The 24,734-nt window shown below is 34.4% G+C and overlaps 1 protein-coding gene across 1 annotated transcript in view; it reads left to right on the top strand.

Annotated features, from left to right (window-relative positions):
- The first annotated feature begins 1,099 nt into the window (after positions 1–1,099).
- The window catches only part of LOC110668895 (uncharacterized), a 29,020-nt gene continuing 5,385 nt past the window's right edge, over positions 1,100–24,734 (top strand). The window contains exons 1-11 of the mRNA XM_058138755.1: positions 1,100–1,428; positions 1,607–1,735; positions 2,523–2,549; positions 3,078–3,168; positions 3,810–3,853; positions 17,405–17,503; positions 18,552–18,609; positions 18,722–18,774; positions 19,879–19,980; positions 23,469–23,534; positions 24,578–24,696. Of these exons, the coding sequence (XP_057994738.1) occupies positions 1,294–1,428; positions 1,607–1,735; positions 2,523–2,549; positions 3,078–3,168; positions 3,810–3,853; positions 17,405–17,503; positions 18,552–18,609; positions 18,722–18,774; positions 19,879–19,980; positions 23,469–23,534; positions 24,578–24,696 (923 nt within the window). The 5' untranslated portion in view covers positions 1,100–1,293. The remainder of the gene's footprint in view (positions 1,429–1,606; positions 1,736–2,522; positions 2,550–3,077; positions 3,169–3,809; positions 3,854–17,404; positions 17,504–18,551; positions 18,610–18,721; positions 18,775–19,878; positions 19,981–23,468; positions 23,535–24,577; positions 24,697–24,734) is intronic.

Genomic DNA, 24,734 nt, shown 5'->3' with positions numbered 1-24,734 from the left:
AAAAAAATAAATCAATTGAATTAAAATTTTGTAAATCTCTAATTTCGTTTTCATATCATGCATCCAAGGATTCAATTCCACCAACAGTAGTTTACCTAAGTTTAGTGCCTTTTTTTTTTCTTGTTAAGATCTAAGTGGGTAGTTGGTTAGCAATGTGTTTACTTGCTTGTAATAATAGAGTGTTCGTTTCAATTCTAATACGGTTCTAGCTCAAACTAAGAACCATAACTAAACCTTCAAATTTTTAACTTTCAAAAGTAAGACTTAAAATCAAAATTCAGTTTCGATTCAGTTCTAAGTAATTTCGATAATGTTTTGATTATAGTTTCATTCTATTTTGGTTTCAAATTTGATTTTAATTTCATTTCAAATCATGATCTTTACAACTATAGATACAACATTCTTGTGTTATTTTAAAATAGAAATACAATCTTATATTTCTAATATAAAAACAACAACAAAAATAATAACCCTAACAGCAAAATAATAATATTAATATTAAAAATATATTTCTTAATAAAAATATTACACTATCTTTTATATATTTCTTAATTATGTAGTCTTTAACTAAAAGATACATATAATTTAAGAATTAAAAAGTGTTTTATATGACTAACATGTGATTTAATCATATAATTAAAAATTATAAAATAATTTAATGTATTTAAGATAAATTATTTTAAAAATTCAAAAAATAAAAAATAATATTAAATTATATACAATTATAATTAAAAATAAATTAAATTATATATAATTTTATTTAAATATAACATATATTTAAAAAAATAAAATATATGATTTTATGCAAAAAATTAATTTTTTTTATTTAAGTAGAATTTTAATTAAATTTCAATATGATTTTTGTTCGGTTTTTATAATAATATTCTCTAATTTCGAAAGTATGAACCGTGCGCAATCACACAGCAAAACTACACGACAACGTTTAACCCAACTGCCCAAACATCAACCGTTGGTCACTCCTGGTCCCACGGAGAGGACATTTTGGTCATTTTGGATGGTCTTGGAGACTCCCAGCCACGTAATCAACGTGAGATTGACACAAAATGGCGGCTTTGTCTTCAGCTGCCCCTATAACTAGAAGCCACAGGAGAATTGTTTACTTCTTCGGTGTCTCCGTCTCTCATCTCTTCTCCTTAAATCTTCTTCCTAGATTCAATTGCAGTCTTTTTGTTTTTCTCTTTGATTTAAGATATTCACGTTCCATTTCTTTCGATTCCTCCTTTGTGGAGGAATTGAATCTCCATTCTCTGCTTGCAATCTCTGTAAACAGAAATGTCGGTGATTTCAAATTTCACGGCATGTAGTCTCGGTGATTGCACGGCTAATCATGCTGATGGGAAGTTCAATTCTGGGTCTATTCCTGGCTTAAATTGGAGAGCCACCAACAGGATTTCTATGCCTCACCAGGTACTTCTTTTTGGGTCTTGGGTTCGTTTTAATTTGTTGAATTAGGTTTTTTTTTTATAATTATTTTAGGTATCTGATGGATGATATTGCTAATGATGTCGATGAAATTGCTTCTATTAATTGTAATTGAATTGGCATTTATGACATACATTTGATTTTTTTTTTTTCCAAATTGTAGAGCAGCACATTTCGGTTATCTGTTGGTCAGTCAAGCTGCAAAGCTACTAAAGATGGAAGTATACGAATGACATTGTTAGATGAGAGGCCAGCGCCTGGCAGATATATGACTGAGCGCTCTGGTGTCTTGGTAATGAATTTGCTTCTTGTAGACACATGTTTGCAGGGACACCAGGGTAGTAGTTCAAATATGAACCATGGCTGGAGCTTGATATTTGGGCTAGTTTGAGATTCTGGTTGGGAGGCCAAAAAGCTGCTTTTTGAAAAAGCACCATTTTAATGCATTGAAAAAGAGTATTTTGAAAAATGCTTATTAGTTATTTTGGAGTTTTTATGTCTAAACATGTTAAATTTAACTTTAAACTAGTTCTTAATGTCTTCTAACTAAAGTAACGTATTTAAGGACAGACTTTTCTTAACAATGGCTCCAACAATAATAACAAACAGACCCTTGTAGGAAATGCGACTGCAAAAGTGTTTTTATTTACTATTTAGTGTTTAAGATACATTTACTGTCTAATATTTTGTTTTGATGGTGTTTTCAGTCTTTTTGAATTTTGACATGGAATCCATCTGAAAATAGTTCTTCTTCCCCCATAGCATTGCTAGACTCAAATTTCTTCGCATTACTATGAGTATATTATATGTATAGAATAATTATGGAATGTAAATTATTTCTTCTCCAAAATTTTTTATTCATATTGAAACTCACTAGATTCAATGACAAAACAAGTATTAAATAAGAAAAAAAAAGACCCATCTCATAGATCAAAACAAAATGAATTGAAGAATTTATTCTGGTAAAAAACTAAATCATGCTTATGAAAAAAATAATTTCTGGAAATAGTAATTAAATGAAAATAGAGCATAGAGTTTGGTCTAACTATTTTCTTGCCTCTTGTGATTTTTATTTGCAGGCGTATGATCTTGTTCAAGGAGAACTTGTAAGTTTCATGTACTTCTCAATTTCCTCATTATGTAACACCATGGTTTTGTGTTCTCACTTTTCTACATTCTAATATATTAATGCAGCTAGTTTCCTTTTGGTGATTAGTCTGTCAAAGTTTTTGATTTCACAAAATTTTAAGTGTCGTACTTCACTAACTCCTACTGGTGGGCATGCTATGAAATTTTGCTATCATATTTGCTATGAAAAAGGGCATTTGTCATGCTACTATGTTAAAATTTGTAGAATGATAAGCTAATTAATAATGCATGCAATCATGTTGATGAAAAAGATTGGAGACGTGAGATATCCTATTGCAATGGCATCTTCTATACGCAGGAATGATAAAAATTAAATTTTAAGCTAAAATGTTGGGAAATTAAATTCATGCACTGCAGATTACATCTAACAGGAGAAAATGTCTTGTTTCATTCTAGTTGTATATAAGATTGTGGATGATGGATTATATCTATTAATATTGTATGCATGATATTTGCTTGCTGATGCAAAATTATTAAATGTGCAGGTAAAGTGGAGCTCTGCAATGGACAAGTCAATGCCAGATCCGCCAACAGCTGTGCTTCTGCATGGCATTCTAGGTAGCCGAAAAAATTGGGGTAGGTATTGAAGTATTTCAAGCTATTTATAATTTTTGTGTCCATGTTGATTTGTTTGAAATAAATAATTCATTACTAATGTTTTGTCTTAGTGCCAACTCGACAACACGATATATTTTAGGTTGATGTTATAGTTCAGAGAATGCTATCTCCTAATTTTTTTTTGAACAGGGAATGCTTTCTCCCTTTTTTTGTCAATCGCAAATGCTCTCTCCTTTATCCTCTATTTTACCTCCAACTAGTATCTATTCAAAATAAGTCCCTGAAAGTTCACTTTCCTGTAGCTCATCTATTTGTTTGTTTTGGACAATTGACCTTCTACCTCTAATCTATCCAACTTATCACTCTTCAGTAAAATTGGCATTCCTATGCCCTTTCACATGCCTAAAGATCTCTATATCTCATTTATTTATTTAAATTATCTTTAAGAAATCTACACTGTTATATAATTTGAGACCCTTCTAATCATTGACAGAGCACATCCTAAGAATACGGCTAATCTAGCGATTTATTTGCCTTCTGCTGCATGCATTTCATGCATTAATCTACTCCATTAATGTTTATATATGTATGATTGTATGTGTGAGTTTGGTAAAAACTACTGGTTTGTAATATGATTAAGTAGATTTGAAGTATTACAGGAACATTTACTCGGAGATTAGCGCAGGAATTTCCAATGTGGCAGGTACTGTTTAGTAAACTTATCCTTTCTTTGATATTTTGTTGTTGCACTGTTACATGAGCTGCACAAAAGATGTTAAAATGCTTAGTTGAGAGCTTATAGGACCTTGTAATTTTTGGTCCATCAAGGTTTCAATAGAAATGAGAGTATATGATGTAGAACCTAAGTTCTCGCACCCAAATTACTAATTTAATTCCAAAACTAATTATGCCTCTGGAGGCTTCAACCTTATATAGAGAAACAAAAATAGGAATTTGCTATATTTTTACCGCATAATAATTTAGAAAAGGAAGATGATATTCCTAATACAATTTAGGAATTATATTCCATGTAAAAATATTAAAATTTAAGAGTTTTATTCTTTAGGAATTTTGTTCTTATTAGGTCTATTATTTAGGAATTTTATTATTTCCTAATTTCTTTTGGTTTAATTTGGTATTCCTAATTAGGATTGAATTAGGGTTCTAAAATCCTAATGTGATTGAGATTCCTTCTATAAATAAGACCTAGGTTTCTATTATTATTAGGCAAGTTTTATTATGACAATTTCTATGAGATCAATAATATCTGGAGAATTAGTTCTTTTTTTTTTTTTAATCAAGGATTGGTCCTTGATTTCTCTTCTTCTTAGTTATTTTCCTTTGTTCTGCATCAATTTTGGTATCAGAGTCTAAATTCAATCCAAATTTTCATAAGCTTCCGCAAACTTTCAGTCCTTCCATTGTGCCTTGAAAATTTCCCTCTATTCTTTGTCCAAAATTTTCTACCTTGTTTACCGTTTAAAAAAAAATCAAACATAAAATAGAAAGATTTGAGAAACATTGCAACCTAGCGGGCAATCCCACCCCTCACCATACACTATGATCTGGCCATCAAACCAAAGTACCACCATCACCAATCCAACAGCAACATCTTCAGGTGCCTTTTCGATGACTTGCAATTTCCCAGAAAAGAAGATCTAAATTTCCTAGAAAAGAAGATCTGACTGAGTCAGATCTTAACTCGAATCTAGACCTGCAAGTTTTCCATATTCCTCTGGCATCTGACCCTCCTCAGCCCTTCTCCAATTGCTGATCCACTTATCTCTATTGTCAGAAGTGCTATCCGACTTCCCTGCTGCAAAAATCCGTTGGTTCAAGTTGTGAAAAATAGAACAGAAGAAGAATATTGAAAATGATTGAAGAGCTTGATTATTCCCTCAAGCCAATGGTGTCAATTTATAATCTGTACAGGACAACTAAATAGGAAATGCAATCCTAATTAAATAAGTAATTATAGCCACGATTTTAGCACTTAAATATATTCACACAATCACTACAGATACACATATCCTAGCTATTTATGGTACATATCTTAACACTCCTCCTCAAGCTGGAGCGTACAAATCATATGCTCCAAGCTTGTTACAAATATATTCAATCCGAGAGCCTCTGAGAGACTTTGTCAGGATATCTGCTAATTGGTCATTTGAGCTAACAAAGCTAGTGGCAATACACCCAGATTCAATCTTTTGTCTGATGAAATGACAATCCACCTCTATATGTTTCGTTCTCTTTTGAAACACTGGATTAGAGGCAATATAAAGTGTAGCTTGATTGTCACAGATAAGTTGCATTTGTTTAAGTTCTCCATACTTCAACTCTTGGAGAAGTTGTTTCAACCATATAAGTTCACAAGTTGCCAAAGCCATAGCTCGATATTCTGCTTCTGCACTTGACCTAGCAATCACATCTTGCTTCTTACTTTTCCAAGAAATCAAATTACCTCCAATCATAATGCAATATCCTGAAGTAGACCGTCTGTCTGAAGGAGAACCTGCCCAATCTGCATATGAGTAACCAATAATCTGTGAATGACCCCTGTCTTCATATAATAGGCCTTGTCCTGGAGCTCCTTTAACATATCTGAGTATCCGAATAACTGCATCCCAATGACTACTACATGGTGCTTGAAGGAACTGACTGACCACACTTACAACAAATGAGACGTCTGGGCATGTGATTGTAAGATAATTGAGTTTTCCAACCAATCTCCGGTATCTACAAGGATCCTCTAATGGCTCCCCCTGTCTAGGAACAAGTTTGACATTTGGATCCATAGGAGTATTTGCGTGTCTACAGTCTAACATGCCGTCTCTGTCAGTATATCCAAAGCATATTTCCTTTGAGAAATGGTGATACCTGTCTTGGATTGGGCCACTTCAATCCCCAAGAAATACTTTAGCTTCCCAAGATCTTTAGTCTGAAAATGACTGGACAAGTGTTGTTTGAGTTTTGAGATCCCAACATGATCATTTCCTGTAATAACCCTATTATCAACATAAACAATGAGATAAATGCACTTATCATGGCAATTATGGTGAAAAAATACTAAATGGTCAGCTTCACTCTGAGACATTCCAAATTGTTGGATTACAGTACTGAACCGTCCAAACCATGCTCTCGGAGATTGTTTCAAGCCATATATAGAATGCCGTAGGCGACACACCAAACCAGATCCCCCTGAGTAACAAACTCTGGTGGTTGCTTCATATAAACTTCCTCAGCTAGCTCGCCATGTAAAAAAGCATTTTTAATATCCAGTTGATGAAGTGGCCAATGATGGATGGCAGCTAAGGAAATAAGAAGGCGAACCGAGGCAATCTTAGCCACGGGAGAGAAGGTATCACTGTAATCGAGGCCAAAGATCTGAGTATAGCCCTTTGCAACAAGGCGAGCTTTAAGTCTATCAATCTGGCCATTAAGCCCCACCTTGACCGTATAAACCCATCGACAGCCAAATCCCAAGTGCCATTGTTATGGAGAGCAGTCATCTCTTCAACCATTGCATTACACCATCCTGGATGTTTCAAAACTTCTCTAACAGTCTTAGGTATAGATATATTAGACAAAGTGGTGACAAAAGCATAGTAGGAACGAGACAAACGATGATAACTCACAAAATTATAAATAGGATGAGGATTTCGAGACGAACGAATACCTTTTCAGATGACAATGGGAGGAGTAGCATCGTCTGCTGAAGGCGAGACCGGAATAGGTGAAGATGAAGGAGGGCAAGAGTCACCAGGAGCCGGTGTTGTACCTGTATCAAGCAAAGGAGCATCAATGGTGTTAGTGGGAGGATGAGGACGACGTGAGTAGACGTGAAGAGGTGGTGGACTGATTGGTGGTGGAGGAAGAGTAGGAACTAATAAGGCGGTGGGAATAAAAACCTTAGATGCAGTGTTGGAGGAAAAATAGGGAGATATTTCAAAGAAGGTTACATCAGCTGACACAAAGTATTTATTTGTAAGTGGATTGTAGCATTTGTAGCCTTTTTGAAGTCTAGAATATTTCAAAAAGACACATTTTATTAATTTGGGTTGAAGTTTGTCTTTGCCAGGAGTGTGATCATGAACAAAATAAATACAACCAAATACATGTAGGGACAACTGATGGGCATCTTGGTCGGGAAACAAAATGGAATGAGGACTCTGATTCTGCAAAACAAAAGAAGGCATTCGGTTAATTAAGTAACAAACAGTAAGAATAGCATGTCCCCAAAAATGAAGAGGAACATTATGGTGAATGAGTAAAGTGCGGGCAGTCTCAACTAGATTATGATTCTTTCGTTCGGCAACCCCATTTTTTTGAGGGGTATAAGCACATGAAGTTTGGTGAGTAATACCCTGATAAGATAAGAAATGAGTAAAGGGAGTAGACAAATATTCTTGTTCATTGTCACTACGAAGTATTTTAATAGAAACACCAAATTGATTACGTATTTCAGTAGAGAGTTTTTGAAATATAGAGAAAAATTCAAAACGAGTCTTCTTTAAAAATAACCAAGTGCAACGAGAATAATCATCAACAAAAGTAACAAAATAATGAAATCCCAAAGTTGTACTGACACGACTTTGACCCCAAATGTTTGAATGGACAATTTCAAACATGGACTTAGCCTTATTATTGACTTGCTTGGGAAAGGAAACACAACTTTGTTTCCCAAGTTGATAGGACTCACATTCAAAAGAAGATAAACTAGAAAGACTAGGAACTAATTTTTGCAATTTGGCAAGACTTGGATGACCCAAACGATTGTGAAGAAGATCAGTGAAAGTGGTCGAGGCAAGAGCAACTGGAGAATTGGAAGTAGAAAGATGGTACAACTCTTGTAACTCACATCCTACTTCACTCATCTTCCCCGTACTCTGGTCCTGCACAACAACAGAGTCAGTCGTAAAGGTGACAGAATAATTGAGATTTTTAGTCAATTTACTAATGGAGATTAAATTATATGGGCATTTTGGAGTGAACAAAACTGTGGTTAAAGGAATAGATGAAAAGATTTTTACTTTTCCTATGCCTTTAACTAAAGTTTGTGAACTATTAGCCAAAGTAACTTTAGACAGAACCAGAGGAGAAACTAGAGATTAGAAAAGACTTTTGTTGCCAGATATATGATCAGAATCACCAGAGTCTAGGATTCATGGACCAGTGAGCGAAGACTGTGTTAAACAAGCAAAAGGAATTACCAGAATGAGCATTGTTAGAAGATTGTTGTTTGGCTGTTTGATATTGCAAATACTCCTTGTAATTAGCTCCAGTTAATAGGATAGAGTCTGACACTTGATCCTTTCCATCAGGTAATGGAAGAATACCATTTTCACCGGATTGAGCCATATGAGCAGTTGATCGGCCCACATTATTTGACTGAATGGGGCGTGGTGGTCCACCATGAAGGGCCCAACAAGTGTCTCGAGTGTAATTACTCTTATCGTAATTAGTGCAATGGAGCCTTTTACCTTTGCCTCTCTAATAAGTACCCTGTCTCGGTTGGTTTCCACTTTGTGCAGCTAAAACTGAAGATTTAATTCCGGAGAAATTATTCTTATTGAGTGAGATGCGTAGAAGCCTGGCAGACACATCCTCTAGAGAGGGAACAACCGGACTAGTTAATATGTGGTCTCTAACAGAATCAAGATCAGGTCTTAGCCCAATCAATGCTAAAACCATGAAGAACCTGTCTTGCTGTTGCTCAGAAGTATTATCAGTACACGGCATGATAGAATTAAATTCATCTTTCATTGATTCTACCTGTCCCAAATAACTAGACATATCTTGTTGATTTTGTTGTAGATGAACCATATTTGACACTACCTTATAAATACACTGTACATCATTTGTATGTAAGGTTTTCGCCTTAGTCCAGACTTTGCAACAGGTTTTACAAGATTGAAAAAATTTTGGATTTAGAGAATGCTACAAGAGACTACATAATTGAGCATCAATCTTAGTTCAATTAACTCTATTTGTTAAAGCTATATCTATGGCATTTTTAACCAAGTGTTCATCATACCCTGCCCCATAAACCATAATTCCACTATGCAGCCCAAGACATATAATTTTGACTTCCTATTAAGTTAACAGTAGTAATAGCTGGTGAATTACTAATGGAAGAAAATATGAGTTTGAGAATCTCAGAACCTGTGTTGGAGGCTGTATTGAAGGACTCCTCAATCTCAGACATGTTGGCAAGAGAAGCACACTGAAATGTTGCTCAGAAATAGTCAGAAAAGCCTACTGTATGAAGAGGTGGTGACAAAAAAGTGAGAAACAGGTGAAGGACCAATGTGGTTGAGGTCGCCTGAGACCGGCGAGTCGACGGGAAGAAGCACCGGCGAGAGACGGTCGCTGGAGAGGACTCACGTGCCGGCGCGTGTGACGGCGGGCTAACGGCGCATGACGGTGCGTGTATCGGAGTCTTTCATTGGCAGTTAGTAGAGAGGCCGATCCTGGGCTGGGTAATCCACTAGGCTAGGCTGTGACAGCCATGGACTCCCAGAAAGTGACCGAAAAAAGAGGAAAAGTTCCTCCCTATGAGGACTTTGTTTTAGATTTCAAATCAGACTTATCGAGGGCTCTGATACCATGTGAAAAATAGAACAGAAGAAGAATATTGAGAATGATTGAAGGGCTTAATTATTCCCTCAAGCCAATGATATCAATTTATAATCTGTACAGGACAACTAAATAGGAAATACAATCCTAATTAAATATATAATTATAGCCACGATTCTAGCACTTAAATATATTCACACAATCACTACAGATACACATATCCTAGCTATTTATGGTACATATCTTAACACAGGTCAAAGAATCTGATGATTTTTTTTTCGGATGAAAATGACTCCTAAATTGCTGAAATTTTAGTTTTCTTCAATGAGGTATGCTTCCTTAATTTGAAATCATAATTTGCACTGAAAGATTGCAAGATGATATTGATGATTCTAAGGTACAAAATGAGTTATTGGATCCAATTCAAAGAATACAAAATGGAATTGATGATTATTATGAGCAACTTGATGAAGTGTGTTATTTAATTGATTTATATGGAGGTCCTAACTATGCTTCTTGTGGTTTACTTGATGAGTATTGAGACATTCAACTAATCTTACAATATAGGGAGAAAGCACTTGAAGAATATAAGAATGAGTATCATGTTTAATAGGCTCATCAACGAGTTAAGGATAAAGAATTTGAAGCATGGAAAGAATCACATCTATTCCAATTGAGAGAATAGTTGGATACAATAAAAAATATTAAAAATATAAAGGCAAAAAGTCTTGAAAAAGCAAGCCAATAACAAAAGAAACTTGAATTTGAAAAGCAACTTGAGGTTGAAGATGAAATTGAAAAGGAGCAACCTGAAGAACCTAAGATCAAAGAATTTGAAGATTTGATTATTGAACATACACCTGTTGAAGAGTCTATTGTAGAGCAAGAAGTTGATGAAAATGCAAAAGTAAAGCTTGAGGAAGATAAATTGCATAACAAAGAAGGTCAATTTATGAAAACTTCAATGGAGATTGAAGAAAATCAAATTATTCCTATTGATTTGCAGAGCCTTTCTACTGTTAATCTATTTGATTTTGTTTGTCCAGATCCTTTTAGAGATACAAAGGAAAGCATGAAGTGCTTGATTTCAACCTTCTTGCTACCACGCAAGAATAAAGAGTTGATTGTTTTCTTAATGCAGTTCCTTATTCTCTCACACTTCAAGATTCAAGGATGATTTTTTTCCAACCAGGGGATAATAATTCAGAATAAGAAGATGATATTCCTAATACAATTTATGAATTATATTTCATATAAATTAGGAAATTTAGGAGTTTTATAATTTAGGAATTTTATTCTTATTAGGTCTATTATTTAGGAATTTTATTATTTTCTAATTTCTTTTTGTTTAATTTAGTATTCCTAATTTGGATTGAATTAGGATTTTTGTTGGAATCCTATTAGATTGTAAATCCCTAAATTAAAGGAATTATATTGTATCGTATTTCTTCTTCTTCTTGTAGATATCTTCCTCTTTTGTATTTAGGACTATTGTATATAAATAGGAAGAGTGTACAAGGCAAATGCACACTGAAATAAAAAAAAAACTCTTTTCTCCAAAAATCCTTCTCAACATGGTATCAGAGCTTTACCATTAATTTTTGGCGTGAGTTTCCTGCAAACAGTTTTAGGGTTGCTAGGGTAAGATTATAGGCACCAACCACCAAGAAATTGTACTACACCAACCCTGCTGAAGGAAAGAGCGTTTGCCAATCGACCTGTTCCTAAAAAATCTTCACCTTTCGACGTCGCTCATGGTCACATGCGCTACCACAAGTTTCGCTGCCAATCCCACGCACTGGCGCATGTTGCTGTTTCTGGGGGTTTTTTCTAGCCGATTTCTTCTCCAACAATCTCCATAGGTCTTTGCGTCTCTGCCAAGTTGGTTTCCCACCTTGGTTTGCACTTTTGATCCTTGGGTTTACTTTTTTTTCTTGGGTTTACTTTTTTCCTCTTTATTGCTGCTACTTTGACTTTTCTTATTGCTGCATTCCTCTTTTTTTTGGCTTGATTCTTTAATATGGCTGATGGAAAAAAGGAATTTATAAAACAAAGATGAGCCCTATGAGTGATAACCCCTCGTTATAAATTAGCCCAGTAAAGCTTGATGGTACTAATTATCTTGCATAATTGAGATCCTGTTCACTATTTATTAGACTAGAGGGCTATAGGGATGCATCATTGAAGACAAAACCAAATTAGAAGTGAGTGGTTCTACTTATAGCCAGTGGGAATCAGAGAATTCCCTTGTGATGTCTTGGTTAATTAATTCAATGTAACCACAAATAACCCGTGGATATTTGCTTCTGGATAATGCTGCTATTATTTGGAATGTTGTATCTCAAACTTATTCCTAAATGAGCAATAAAGCACAGATCTATGAGATACAGAACAAGGTTCATAACATGAAACAAGGTGAGATGATCATTGCTTAATACTTTGCTGAATTAAGTGGTTTGTGGCAGGAAGTAGACTATTATTAAGGCTTTCAAGCCACTTGCACTGCTGATGCTGTTAAATTCCAAAAATTAATTGAGAAAGAATGGATCTATGACTTCCTTGCTTGATTAAACATAGAGTATGATCAACTTCGGGTCTAAGTGCTTAGAAAGGTTTCCATGCCTTCCTTAAGGCAAACTTATTCATATGTATAGCAAGAGGAAAGTAGGAGAAGTGTCATGATCTACTCTTTACCTACTGACAAGGCAGGATTAATGGCTACTTCCTCCCGAGAATAGTTACATGGTCCATCAGATAAGGATCATTTACACTGTGATTATTGTGGAAAATCAAGGCATGCTAAGGAACATTGTAGGAAGCTACATGATCGCCCATCCAAAGGGCGTGGAGGTAAACGGATGAGCTCAGCAAGACCACAAGTAAATGTTTCTGAGATAGTGAATTTTTTTGAAAACAATGCTTTTACTGCCACCACTGGAATCTTCTCCAATGAAGAAGTATAGTCCCTGAGGCACTTGCTATCACAGTTGGAATCTCAAACTCACACAGTTGCCTTTTCTAATTTTGTCAAATCAGGTAATGCTTTTTTTGCTAATATTGAAAAATCTCCTTGGGTTATAGATTTTGGAGCAAACAAGCACATGACAGGCCTTTTCAAATAAATTTACAACCTATTCCCTATGTTCAGGAAAAAAAAAGTCTGCATAGCAGACAGATCCTTAGACAATGTCTCTGGAGTAGGTTCTCTTGAATGCACTTCTATTATAAATCTTGCTTCAGTTTTGCATGTGCCCAATTTTTCTATTAACTTCTTATCTATTAGCTTCATTACTAAAGCCCTTAATTGCAAAGTTGAATTTTTTCCTACCTATTGTGTGTTTCAGGAGCTGAAAATAGGGAGAATGATTGGTAGTGATAGATTGCAAGATGGCTTATATTTGCTAGATGACAGTAATGGTTTCTCAAACCCCAAAGCTTTGGTAGGAAGGAAATTCAATAAGTGCTGATCAGGAGATCATTCGATAGTATAGGAGATTAGGACATCCTTCTTTTTCAACCTTAGAAAGGTTATATCCTATTTTATTTAGACAATGCGAATTAGTGTAAGTTTGTGATGCTTGTAAACTTGCCAAACGTATAAGGAATTCTTGTCTTTTAATAAATAATAAAACTTTGGTTCCTTTTATGACTATCTATTCTGATGCATTGGGTCCTGCTCAAACAACCTCTTTATCTGGTTATAGATGGTTTGCATTTTTATTGACTGTTGCGTTAGGTTGACTTGGGTTTATTTGATGAGATCTAAACATGAAGTTTTTTCTTCTTTTCAGCAATTTCATAAAATGATTTGCATCCAGTTTAATGCACAGATCAAAATTCTAACAACTGACAATGGGACAGAGTATATGAATAAAGTTTTTCAGTCTTATTTAGAGTCTCATGGAATCCTACATCAAACTAGTTGTGTGAATACAAGTGCATAAAATAGAGTATCTGAAAGGAAAAATAGGCATTTACTTGAAGTGGTTTGATCACTCATGTTTATATTGAACCTACCCACGTTATATTGGGGGGATGTTGTTCTTACTACAACATATTTTATTAACCGATGCTCCTTTACACTAAACTTTAAGAGTCCTCTGGAAGTGCTTAAGAGTTATATTATTCCTCCAAAGGTTTTTGGGTGTATTTGCTTTATTTATGGATCAATTGTCGGGAAACTAGAACTTAGGGTTCAAAAATGTGTGTTTGTGGGTTATTCTAGTTTTGTGGGTTATTCTAGCACTCAAAAAGGCTACAAGTGTTATCATCCTCCTAGAAAATATTTTGTAAGTATGGATATTACCTTTAGAGAATATGAACCTTATTTCCAGCCACTTCTTCCGAGGAAGCATAATAAGGAAGAGTCGTTTATTTTACCTTTCCAGGGGGAGATGTTTTTTGAACCCAATCATAGCATTGACGATAAGGACCAACCATCACTATTAGTTCCTCAACCCCAACCTCAAACCACAGGGAGATTGAATAAATTGGATTTAAAAACCTACACTCTTCGGAACAAGATAGATATAGCCATTGAGCATAATATGATTGATCAATCAGAACCTCTAGATTTAGCTCCTAAACATTCTGAGCTTGGAGAATTATGTGGTGAGTTTTCTTCTTATGATACTTCTAATACTTTTGTTGATGACCTTAATATACCCATTGCTCTCAGAAATGGAGTTATGACTTACACTAAACATTCTATATTAAAATTTGTTTCCTATGATTCTTTATCTCCTTCCTATAGAGCTTTTGTCTTGTTTGTTTCTTCTACCTCCATCCCACAGGATTTGAAGGAAGCATACCTTGATCTAAATTGGAAGGCAACTGTGGTAGAAGAGATGAAGACTTTGGCAAAAAATGAGACATGGGATCTTATTACTCTTCCTCTGAGGAGGAAATTGGTTGGATGCAAATGGGTGTTCACTGTAAAGCATAAAGCAGATGGTTCCATTAAAAGATATAAGGTCAGGTTAGTGGCAAAATGATTTGCTCAGACATATGGGATGGATTATCAAGAGACTTTTGCATATGTTGCTAAAATGAATACAATCAGGATCTTGCTGTCATGTGCTGCAAATCTTGAATGGGACCTACAGCAGTTTGATGTGAAGACTGCTTTTTTGTATGGATATTTGGAAGAAGTATATATGGAGATTCCTTCAGGGTTTGAGGGTGAAAAGACCAAAGCAAAAGCCTATAGATTGAAAAAGGCACTATATGGCTTGAAGCACACACCAAGAGCATGGTTTGATAGATTTAGTAAGGCCAAGATTTCCTTTGGGTTTTATCAAAATAATGTCAATTATACCGTATTCATAAAACACCGTATAGGTAAGATCACATTGCTCATTGTTTATTTTGATGATATAGTGGTGACAGGAGATGGCAAGAAAGAGATTGCTCATCTAAAAGAGCGATTGGCTCGAGAATTTGAGATTAAAGATTTGGGTAGATTAAGGTACTTCCTTGGAATAGAAGTTGCCAGATCAGACAGAGGGATTTTTATTTCTTAAAGGAAGTACGTATTAGATCTCTTAGATGAGATAGGTATGTTGGGCTGTAAACCGGTAGAATCTCCTATTGAAGCTAATCACCAGCTACAAGCTGGAATTGGGGCGGCAGTTGACATAGAAAGATATCAGAGGTTAGTTGGGAGATTGATTTATCTTTCTCAGACTAGACCAGACATAGCCTATACTGTAAGTCTGGTGAGTCAGTATATGCATGATCCTTACAATCTCACTTAGAAGTTGTCTTCAGTATTTTGAGGTATTTAAAATCTGCACCTAGAAAGAGACTTCTTTTTTCAAAGCATGGCCATCTCCAGATAAAAGCTTTTACAAATGCAGATTGGGCTGGATCTCTCGATGATAGAAGATCGACATCAGGTTATTGCACTTTTGTTGGTGATAATTTAGTCACTTAGGGAAGTAAGAAGCAGAATGTGACAGCAAGATCTTCTATAGAGGCAGAATATAGAGCCATAGCACAGGTATGTATGAGCTATTGTGGTTGCGGAAATTGATGGAGAAAATGCGATTATTAGAAACAAACAATTTGTCTTTATTTTGCGACAACAAATCTGCTATCAGTATAGTGGATAAATTTCAACAACTATCCCTGAACTTATATAATTTTAACACTACAGTCCTTTAACTTTAAAATGTAACATAAAACCCCCTAAACTTTCAAATTTTATACAGTAAAATCCCTCTGACTTTCAATTACTGATTTTTCAGTTAGAAACTAATATGAATAGCTCCTACATGGCGCTTAGTCAACATTTCTCTCTTCTCTCTTATGCAAAGTGTAAAATAATTCTCTTTACGCATGAAAAATTATTCTATCTATAGAAAGAAGAAGGATTTAATTTACATATAGCTTGAGAGAGAAAAGAGAAATACTGACTAAGCTCTATGCTGAAACTGTCCAGATTAGCGTCTAACTGAAAAATTGGTAATTGGAAGTTAAAGGGATTTTACTATGCAAAATTTGAAAGTTAAAGGTTTTATGTTATATTTTTAAGTTGAGGGATTATAATGTTACAACTAGATAAGTTCAGGGACTGTTGTTAAAATTTATCCCAGTATAGCTCATAACCCAATTCAACATGATCAGACCAAACATATAGAGATTGATTGGCACTTTATAAAGGATAAAATAGTTGATGGGTCTTTAAGTGTCTCTTATGTGACTTCCAAAGAACAAGCGGCTGATTTGTTTACTAAAGGTTTGAACAGCAAGATATTTCATACTCAAGTTTACAAGTTGGGCATGTGTAACATGCATGAACCAACTTGAGAGGGAGGGTTGGAATCCTACTAGATTGTAAAACCCTAAATTAAAGAGATTGTATTGTATTTTATTTATTCTTTTCTTTTTGTAGGTATCTTCCTCTTTTGTATTTAGGACTGTTGTATATAAATAGGAAGAGTATACAAGGCAAATACACACTGAAATAAAAAAAACTCTTTTCTCCAAGAATCCTTCTCAACAGTTTTAAAATCTCAATGTGGTTAGGATTCTTAATTCTATAAGTAAGACCTAGGTTTCTACTGTTATTAGACAAGCTTTGTTATGACAATTTCTATGAGATCAATAATATTTTGAGAATTAGTTCTTTTGTTCTTTTTTTTATTTATTTTTATTTTTTTATTATCAGGGATTGGTCCTTGATTTCTCTTTTTGGTTATTTCCTTTTGTTCTACATCAATAGTCCTACCAAAGTATAAAATTTCCTGAAAACATAAAAAATATAACCTTATTTATTAAATTTCCTACTACTAAAAGAAGCATGATAATTATTAAGATTCGCTTCTTTCCAAGATGGGTTGGATCATGACTAGGACTAGGGTTTTACCTGTAGGGAGGAAGGTATACACGTCAGCATATGAATGGGTTTATGCCTCTGGTGCCAAACAACATTTCTCCTCCCGATGCCAAAAATGGACCCATCTGTCAAGAAGTGTAAAATAAGGAAAAGAAATTTACCAACTTGGCGATTGCTTTATAAATTTTACCTTTGAAGATACTTTGTTTACCTTTTTGTCATTGCATTGGTTTCTATTTTCCCAGCTGAAGAGTAGATGTAACTAACATTTTGATTTTTGGTGTTGTTTTGTGCAATGTAAGAATGTTATTAATTGCAACATATGTGTTGATGCAGTTTCTTTTAGTAGACCTGCGATGCCATGGTGATTCAGCATCAATGAAGAAGAGGGGACCCCACACAGTTGACTCAACGGCTTTTGATGTCTTAAAACTAGTGTGTAACTTGTCAGCACTGCCTATCAGTTTTTATGCTTGAATATTGTTCCTATTATTTTGCATTGGATAAAAATGAGATCTGATATGTCCTGAAGCTGGTTTATCCTGTGTGCGTGGCTGATGAGTCTCTTAACCAACCTGGCTGATTATGCATGCTAGAGTTTTTCGTAGTTCCTATATCTTCTGTTTAGGTGGTTGTTAAAATTGTTGGCATTTTTTGTTTATCACTTGATTTCTTTATGTTTTCACTGTATGTGGTGTCAATTAAAAATGTGCTGGGTTTTAAAATCGTGAGCTCTTTTTTTTTATTCCTTATTATTTAATTTCTTTATGTTTTCACTGTATGTGGTGTCAACTAAAACTCCTGAATCAGTATTTGCACCTTAAAGCTCTTGACATATTTGTTTATGCCAAAATGTTAAAGGTGAAGTTTGCCCAGTCATTAGGACCAATAAGCATTCCAATTAGAGTATACTCAAATCCCTTATTAGAAATGCGTGAATATCCAAGTCTTGTTTGTCTGGTGAAATATCCAAATGCAACTTATGAGTTTCTAGTGAGAACCTTGAAGCTCTTCATTTATGGAACATCATGGAGTGGACATGCTCATTACTTTGCAGGAAAATACTACAATATGGTTCATCAGATTGTTCACTATTGTAGGAATATCTGTCAGAGAACTTATTTATGTTGGTTTCTCTCACCCATGCTATTTGCATTAATAGTTTTATCATTGGATGAAGCAGATGCATTAACTAGGTACTTGGTACGGGAAATTTTGTGTTTTGCTTATGATGATTCCACTTTTGGTAAAAATTTTTCATGTGAGCACTTCAATTTGTTCTAAATTTTTGTGCTAATTTTGTAGTTTACTTGCTGCAATTCATAATGATTTTTTTTTTGACATTGCAATTATAACATCCATATGTCTAAAATAATGAACATAATTTATTTAAAACTCCAATTGTCATAAGTTTCATAAGAAATATGTTTGAGATATATTTTTCTTTTTAAAATTTTCTTTTTTATGTTTTTGGCTGGAATAGGTAGCACAGCTTAGAATGATTCCCCGTGTTCTTATTGGCCACAGCTTTGGAGGAAAAGGTACTTACTGTTTGTGGATGTTTATGTTGCAACTAGCAGGAAATGGTATGCGATAGTTTTTCATGTTTCAGATGATTTAATTGCTTAATGTGCTTCCTAATTATCCATGCAGTTGTCTTGAGCATGGTGGAACAAGCTGCAAAGCCTCTTGCGCGACCAGTTAAAGTAAGTTTGCTATGGAAGATGTTAAAAAAGGTTTTAGAATTTGGGATGTATTAGAATGTCAGTTCTAAGACTTTAATTAATTTGGGAAGGTGATAAGGAACTTTTGAATTGTAGGTTTGGAGTCCAGTTTTCAATGGTATGAACTTCTGAATGACATATGAGGAAATTGAGATTATTTAGAACTTTCATTGAATGCAGAAAAGAAAACGATCTCTTTAGGTACTAAGTACTAATAGGGGCCTTAACAGACCAGAGGTGTAACACCTATGAAGTATGAGTCCTAATTTTGAATTGAGCCCATCCTGGAGAGAGGGACCCATTAAAAATTCCTATTCTTCTTTTAGGTTTCTTGGGAGTAGAAGTAATTCTGTACTTTATATTTTTAGAAGGTTATTTTAGCAATTTTATATTTTTCTCTCTTTTTAAAGGAGTGTAGCACTATGTCACCATTTGGTTTTGATTGGTGAAGTTTTATTTGGATTTTAAGCTTAGTTTCTATATTAGTTTGTATCAAAGCCAAATCTTGCTGTTGCCACCATCATTGCCAGTCACTGCCAATTGCAAAATAATTAGAAATCTACCATTTATCACTAATCACAATCACCAATCCTCCACTTGCAACCTAGATTTTCTATTAAAAAGACTATTACAAAGCAAAAGCATCAGAGATGACCACTCTGATGGTCCCTATGTACTCCTATGTCTTATCAGTCAAGGTGGAGGAACTCTTCAAAATTCAAAGGTGTGTAATGATGCAGCAAGATACCTAACTATAGATAGGTTACCTGAGTTCTTATTGTGACCAAGCCCATCTTGGATGAGGGGATGTCTTCATAATTTTTTTTCTTCTGCTTGACGTATTAGGAAAGGAAAATTGGTTAATAAATTTTGCACTTAATATTTTATAAGGTTGTTTTAGCAATTTTCTATTTTTGTTTCACTATATAAGGGATGTAACCTTATGACATTATTTTGTTTGGGTTGATTATAGTTTGTCTGGATGCTACAATGTAGGGTTTAACATCATTAACAATTTAAGAATGGATTTATTTTTCCATTGGTTTTCTTTGTTTTTCCTTGTTCTTATCATTTTCCCCACTAAAGGCTTGGGTTCTAGATGCTACTCCTGGAAAAGTTCGAGCTGGTAGAGATGGAGAGGACCATCCAGCAGAGTTGATATCTTTCCTTAGCAAGCTGCCAAAGGAGGTATGTTGTCAAAAGTTCAATCACCCTTTGTGCCTGCTGTTGTATTAGCTGTGTTATTGTTATCTTGATGTGCCTATGTATTGCAATGGGTTCTTTTGTATTGGGTAGTGCTTGATAAGGATATTGCACAAGGTTAAGAATTTTTAGCCAACATCAGCTGATTTTATTTGTTGTATATAATCATTATTGCACTCGTATAATGTCAATGTAAGCTGATCCCTTTTGTACCTATTTGTACTTATTAGTTTCTATCTCTTTGCTTTTTTTTTTTTTTTTTTTTTTTAATTTACATTCTTCGCTTTGTCCCTGTCCTTTTTCATGCTCAATCAAATTTGTCCTAACACATCCTTGTGGTTCTGCAATATTTCCCGGCATAATTTTTGTTTCATGCTTCTGGCTTTTTCTTGATGATTTCATACAATGGTTGATCCTACATAGTTGGATTAACAAATTCTTTTTCCATGAATTGCACTTGATTTATTACTTACAAACTACTGAAAATAATAGAATATTATTAATAGATTGACAGGTATATCTGAAAACTTGCAAGTGATAATTTGTCATCATAAACTTCTTTAAGTCTTTAAATTAGAACTTTTTTTTTTTGTATGTATACAAAGTAGTGATGCTGTCAAGGAAGATTCAATTTAGGAATTCTTTTTTTGTATATAACTTCAGGTTTCTATTAACTAGGAAGTTTATATTATTTAGGATTTATTATTATTTAGGAAGTTAAGTTCGTTTTGTATTCCTAATTAGAATTTGCTTAGTATTTTGTTGTTTGGAATTGCAACTCCTAGTGGTTGTAGAATTAAAATTTAAATATAAATACCTGTCTTCTAAGTATTTTACTATAGAGAGAGAGAGAGAAAGAAAGAGCTTATTATGATATTATTTTTGATAATCAATAAAATTTAAGAATTTGTTTCTTTGCCTTTTGTGTTCTTTTGTTCTACATCATTTTGGTATCAAAGCCCAAAAATTCAATCTATGTTTTAGCTTCCTTTGAAAAATTTTCCTTCCTTGATTTACTGTGTTTGTAAAAACACTCTCCTTTGCGAAGCAGAGCATAGCAAACAAACACCCTCGCCACTGTCCTTATCCTTTGCGAAGCAGAGCATAGCGAACAAACACCCTCACCACTGCCTTTAAACAATCATCATCTCTCCTATCACCAAACAACTGAGCCATCCCTGCCAAACGTTTATTCGGCACCAAGGGACTGCCAGCAGTTGCCCAGGGATGGAGATCTGTTCGGGTCAAATCTTGACTCAAATCATGACCCACCAGAAGCTCATTAGTTTCCAAAGTCTGGAACTTCCCCACCCTTGCCAGCGGCCGTTCAACCTTTTCTATTGTCAGAATTCCAGTCTGATGCCCTAGCAATGAGAAATCCTTGGGTTGGGTCAAGATCCACCTAGTTCCGCAGCTGAGCTTACCCAATAACTGTGAGCTGTGTTCCACCAAATCCTATGTTTGTTATTGCAGACATCAGTGCCACATCATAGCCAGCTCAACGCCACATCAACCACTACCTCACTGCCACATCAACTCCTGCCACCTCAATAAAAATTTTTGCAGGACTCCTCCCTCTAATTTCAATGTGCTGATTATGATTTTGATGTCCATTTTGGCCAGAAATGAATATTTAAGGCTTGTAAGAGCTTTGAATTGTCTTTTTAGTGAGACTTTACATTGTGGACCGACATTGAAAGACTACAAGATGAAGGTGATGACTACAAGGCACAGTTATTTTATATATGTCATTGAATGAATAAAAATGGTGGTGTTAAATATTGTCCTCGTGACTTATATAATCACTTATTTTATAAATATTGAGGTATCAAACAAATTTTATGAGTTAGGGGAAGAGAACTTGAAGCATGGAAGGAAGAATTTTTGTTTCAACAAAAAGCAGAGCTTGATGTGATGTCAAGAGTTGCTTAAGATATGATGCAAGAACTTAAAGATGAACATTGACAAGCTACTTGAAGATGAAGTTGAAAAAGAAAAAAGAGACCAGCTTGAAGAACATAAGTTTGAAGATCCGAAGATTTGGTTGTTAAGCCTTCATATGTTGAAGAACCTGTTCTAGAAAAGGAAACTAATGAGAATGAGCATGATAAGCATGAAAATCTATCCTAGGGAACAAATAAAATCAAGCCAGGGAGACCTCAATGGAAATTGAAAAGAAAATCAAGCCAAGGAAACGACAGTGGAAATTGTAGACTTTTCATTTCCCTTGGTCCTATTAAATTGAAGAGTCTTTCAATTGTAGTTTTGATTGATTTTCTATGTTCAAATGTTTTTAAGAATGCAAAGGAAAGCATAAAATTCTTTCTAGCTCAGTTCTACCATCCAAAAGGATAGCTCAGTTACTTGTTCTTCGAATCTAGTTCTTGATTCTTCCGCACTATATCTTAAGGTTGAGTTTTCTCCAATTAAGGAGATGATGCAGCCATGGAAGGTTAAATTATTTTGATTTTATTTTTCATTGAAAAATTATGAACTTTAGGTTTCTATTAATTAGTGTTTATTATTATTTAGGAAATTAAGTTGGTTTTGGATTCCTAATTAGAATTTGCTTAATATTTTCTTGTTTGGAATTCCAACTACTATTAGTAGTAGTAGTAGTATTAAAACTATACTATAAATACCTATGTCTTTTGGGTATTTTATTGGAGAGAGTTTATTATGATATTTTTAATTGAAAATGAATAAAATTTGAGAATTTGTTTCCTTTCCTCTTTTATGAATTTGTTTGTCTTCTTGAGAATTTGTCTCTTACCTTTTGGGTTCTTTCGTTCTATATCAAGTAGTTATACCAGTATACATTTACAATCTCCACATATAACATTTATGGGGAATTAGTGATTGCTACTAAGATTTTGCCTATCACTAAAACTTAATAATATATGTTTAAAATCTAAGGAAAAAGGAGAAAGAACACAATTAATATCCATTAAAATATTTAAATTTTCTATACTTAATATTATTATACTGAATACATAACACTTAATAGAAGATATCTGTTAATCATTCCCTTATTCCTAACACATTTAAGGTCTCTACACGGAGGCTTCCCGCAAATTTCGGAGACTGTTCTGGGAAGGGTTCAACTTATATTTTTGAAAGTGTTTATTTTTGAACTTGCCTTAGCATCAGGTTATTTAGCTCCTATTGCAGATATGAATATATCCAGCTGCCTATATTAATTTTGCAGAATCTCCTAGTAACCTTGAACATCATGAACTTAACATTGTATTTTCTCATTCACTATTGTCTCGCATTACGTTTTTACGTGTTGATTCCTATGCCTTTGTCTTGTGTAGTTATATCTTTGCTTCGTTCCTTTGTTGTCTTGCACTGATTTTGTAGGTTTACTTGTAAATGTGATCTATCTTCAAACACGCCTCTCTCTCTCTCTCATTATTCTCATTTTTTTGGGGCAAGATCATAAGTATGTTATATGTATTTCTTTAAGGAAGGTCTCCTCAAAGCGAGAAGTTGTGAACGCTCTTCTTCAGGGGGGATTTTCTAAGGATGTTGCACAGGTATATTTCAAATTTCAATTTATTTTAGTACTTGTATGGTTGCATTTTAAACCTTAGTTTAAGCTTTGGCAATTTTATTGGGCTTGATTGTTATTTGAATTTGGCAAATGAAAGGCAATTGTTTGGCTATCACATTTTCTTATCATCTACTAAGGAACTTGTGCCAAATGATAAAATTGCATAGAAAGGGTTAGTGTCCTATTGTTCATGTCACCTTCATTTCGAGTTCATTTAAATTTTACTAGACCTCTTCCTTCTTATATCATTTTTACCCATGCCTTGATCAATTTCCTGTTAATTTTATTCTACAATTGGGGTTAAGGTTAGTTGTTGCATGTAGAGTAAACCAAAGTGGAAGTCATGGGTTTCAATTCCAAAGCCAGGCCTTTTCTTAGAGAGAGAGAGAGAGAGAGAGAGATGTAGAACAATCAGAGAGTGAGTGAGTTTTTATATTGATAATCATACAAGAATTTACCAAACGATTTCTCTCTCTTGCCAACATAAAAAAAAGCTCAGGGAATCTGTTTTTCTTGGGGAGTAATGGGATTCTTACCAAGGACACATTCTATGTCACCTCTTTCTCCAGCTACAAGCACACACAAGAATTCAGAAATTTGTCTTCTAGGCCAACACAAAAGGCTCGGAGAATTGATCTTTGAGGGCAACATGATGCATCAAATACCATACCAAAATAGACAGCTTCACATTGCTCACGTTAAAGCATAAAATTAGGTTAAAAATCAGCTTAACCTTTCCTTTTGAATTATATGACCCCACCTCATACATCTTTAAGTGCACTGACCATTGTTCACCAATACATGGCAACATTGATTGCCACTTTGCTGAGAACTTTGCTAGATGATGGATTAATACTCAACATCCTCCAGTTGATAGTCTGCTAAAAACTCCCCATAGCACCTAATGCCATTTGCAAAAGGATTCCCACCTAATTATCAGTCTTTTATTGCCTCATTGTTTTATGATATTCTTCTATTTAGTGTTTTTGGTTCTTGATTTTCATTATTTCTTTTTATCTATGTCAGTGGGTCGTAACTAATCTTCAACCAAATGGTCATTCGGGTTCATCATTGGGCTTCTCATGGGTATTTGACCTTGAAGGGATTGCTGAAATGTACCAATCTTACGAAGAAACAAATTTATGGTATTTTTGAATGGATTATTATTGGTGTTGTGGATTTT

This window comes from Hevea brasiliensis, chromosome 16 (assembly GCF_030052815.1).
Source record: "Hevea brasiliensis isolate MT/VB/25A 57/8 chromosome 16, ASM3005281v1, whole genome shotgun sequence".
In the NCBI taxonomy this organism is placed as follows: domain Eukaryota; kingdom Viridiplantae; phylum Streptophyta; class Magnoliopsida; order Malpighiales; family Euphorbiaceae; genus Hevea; species Hevea brasiliensis.
The sequence above is the reverse complement of the archived record's forward strand: the minus strand, read 5'-3'. Positions and strand labels throughout refer to the sequence as shown.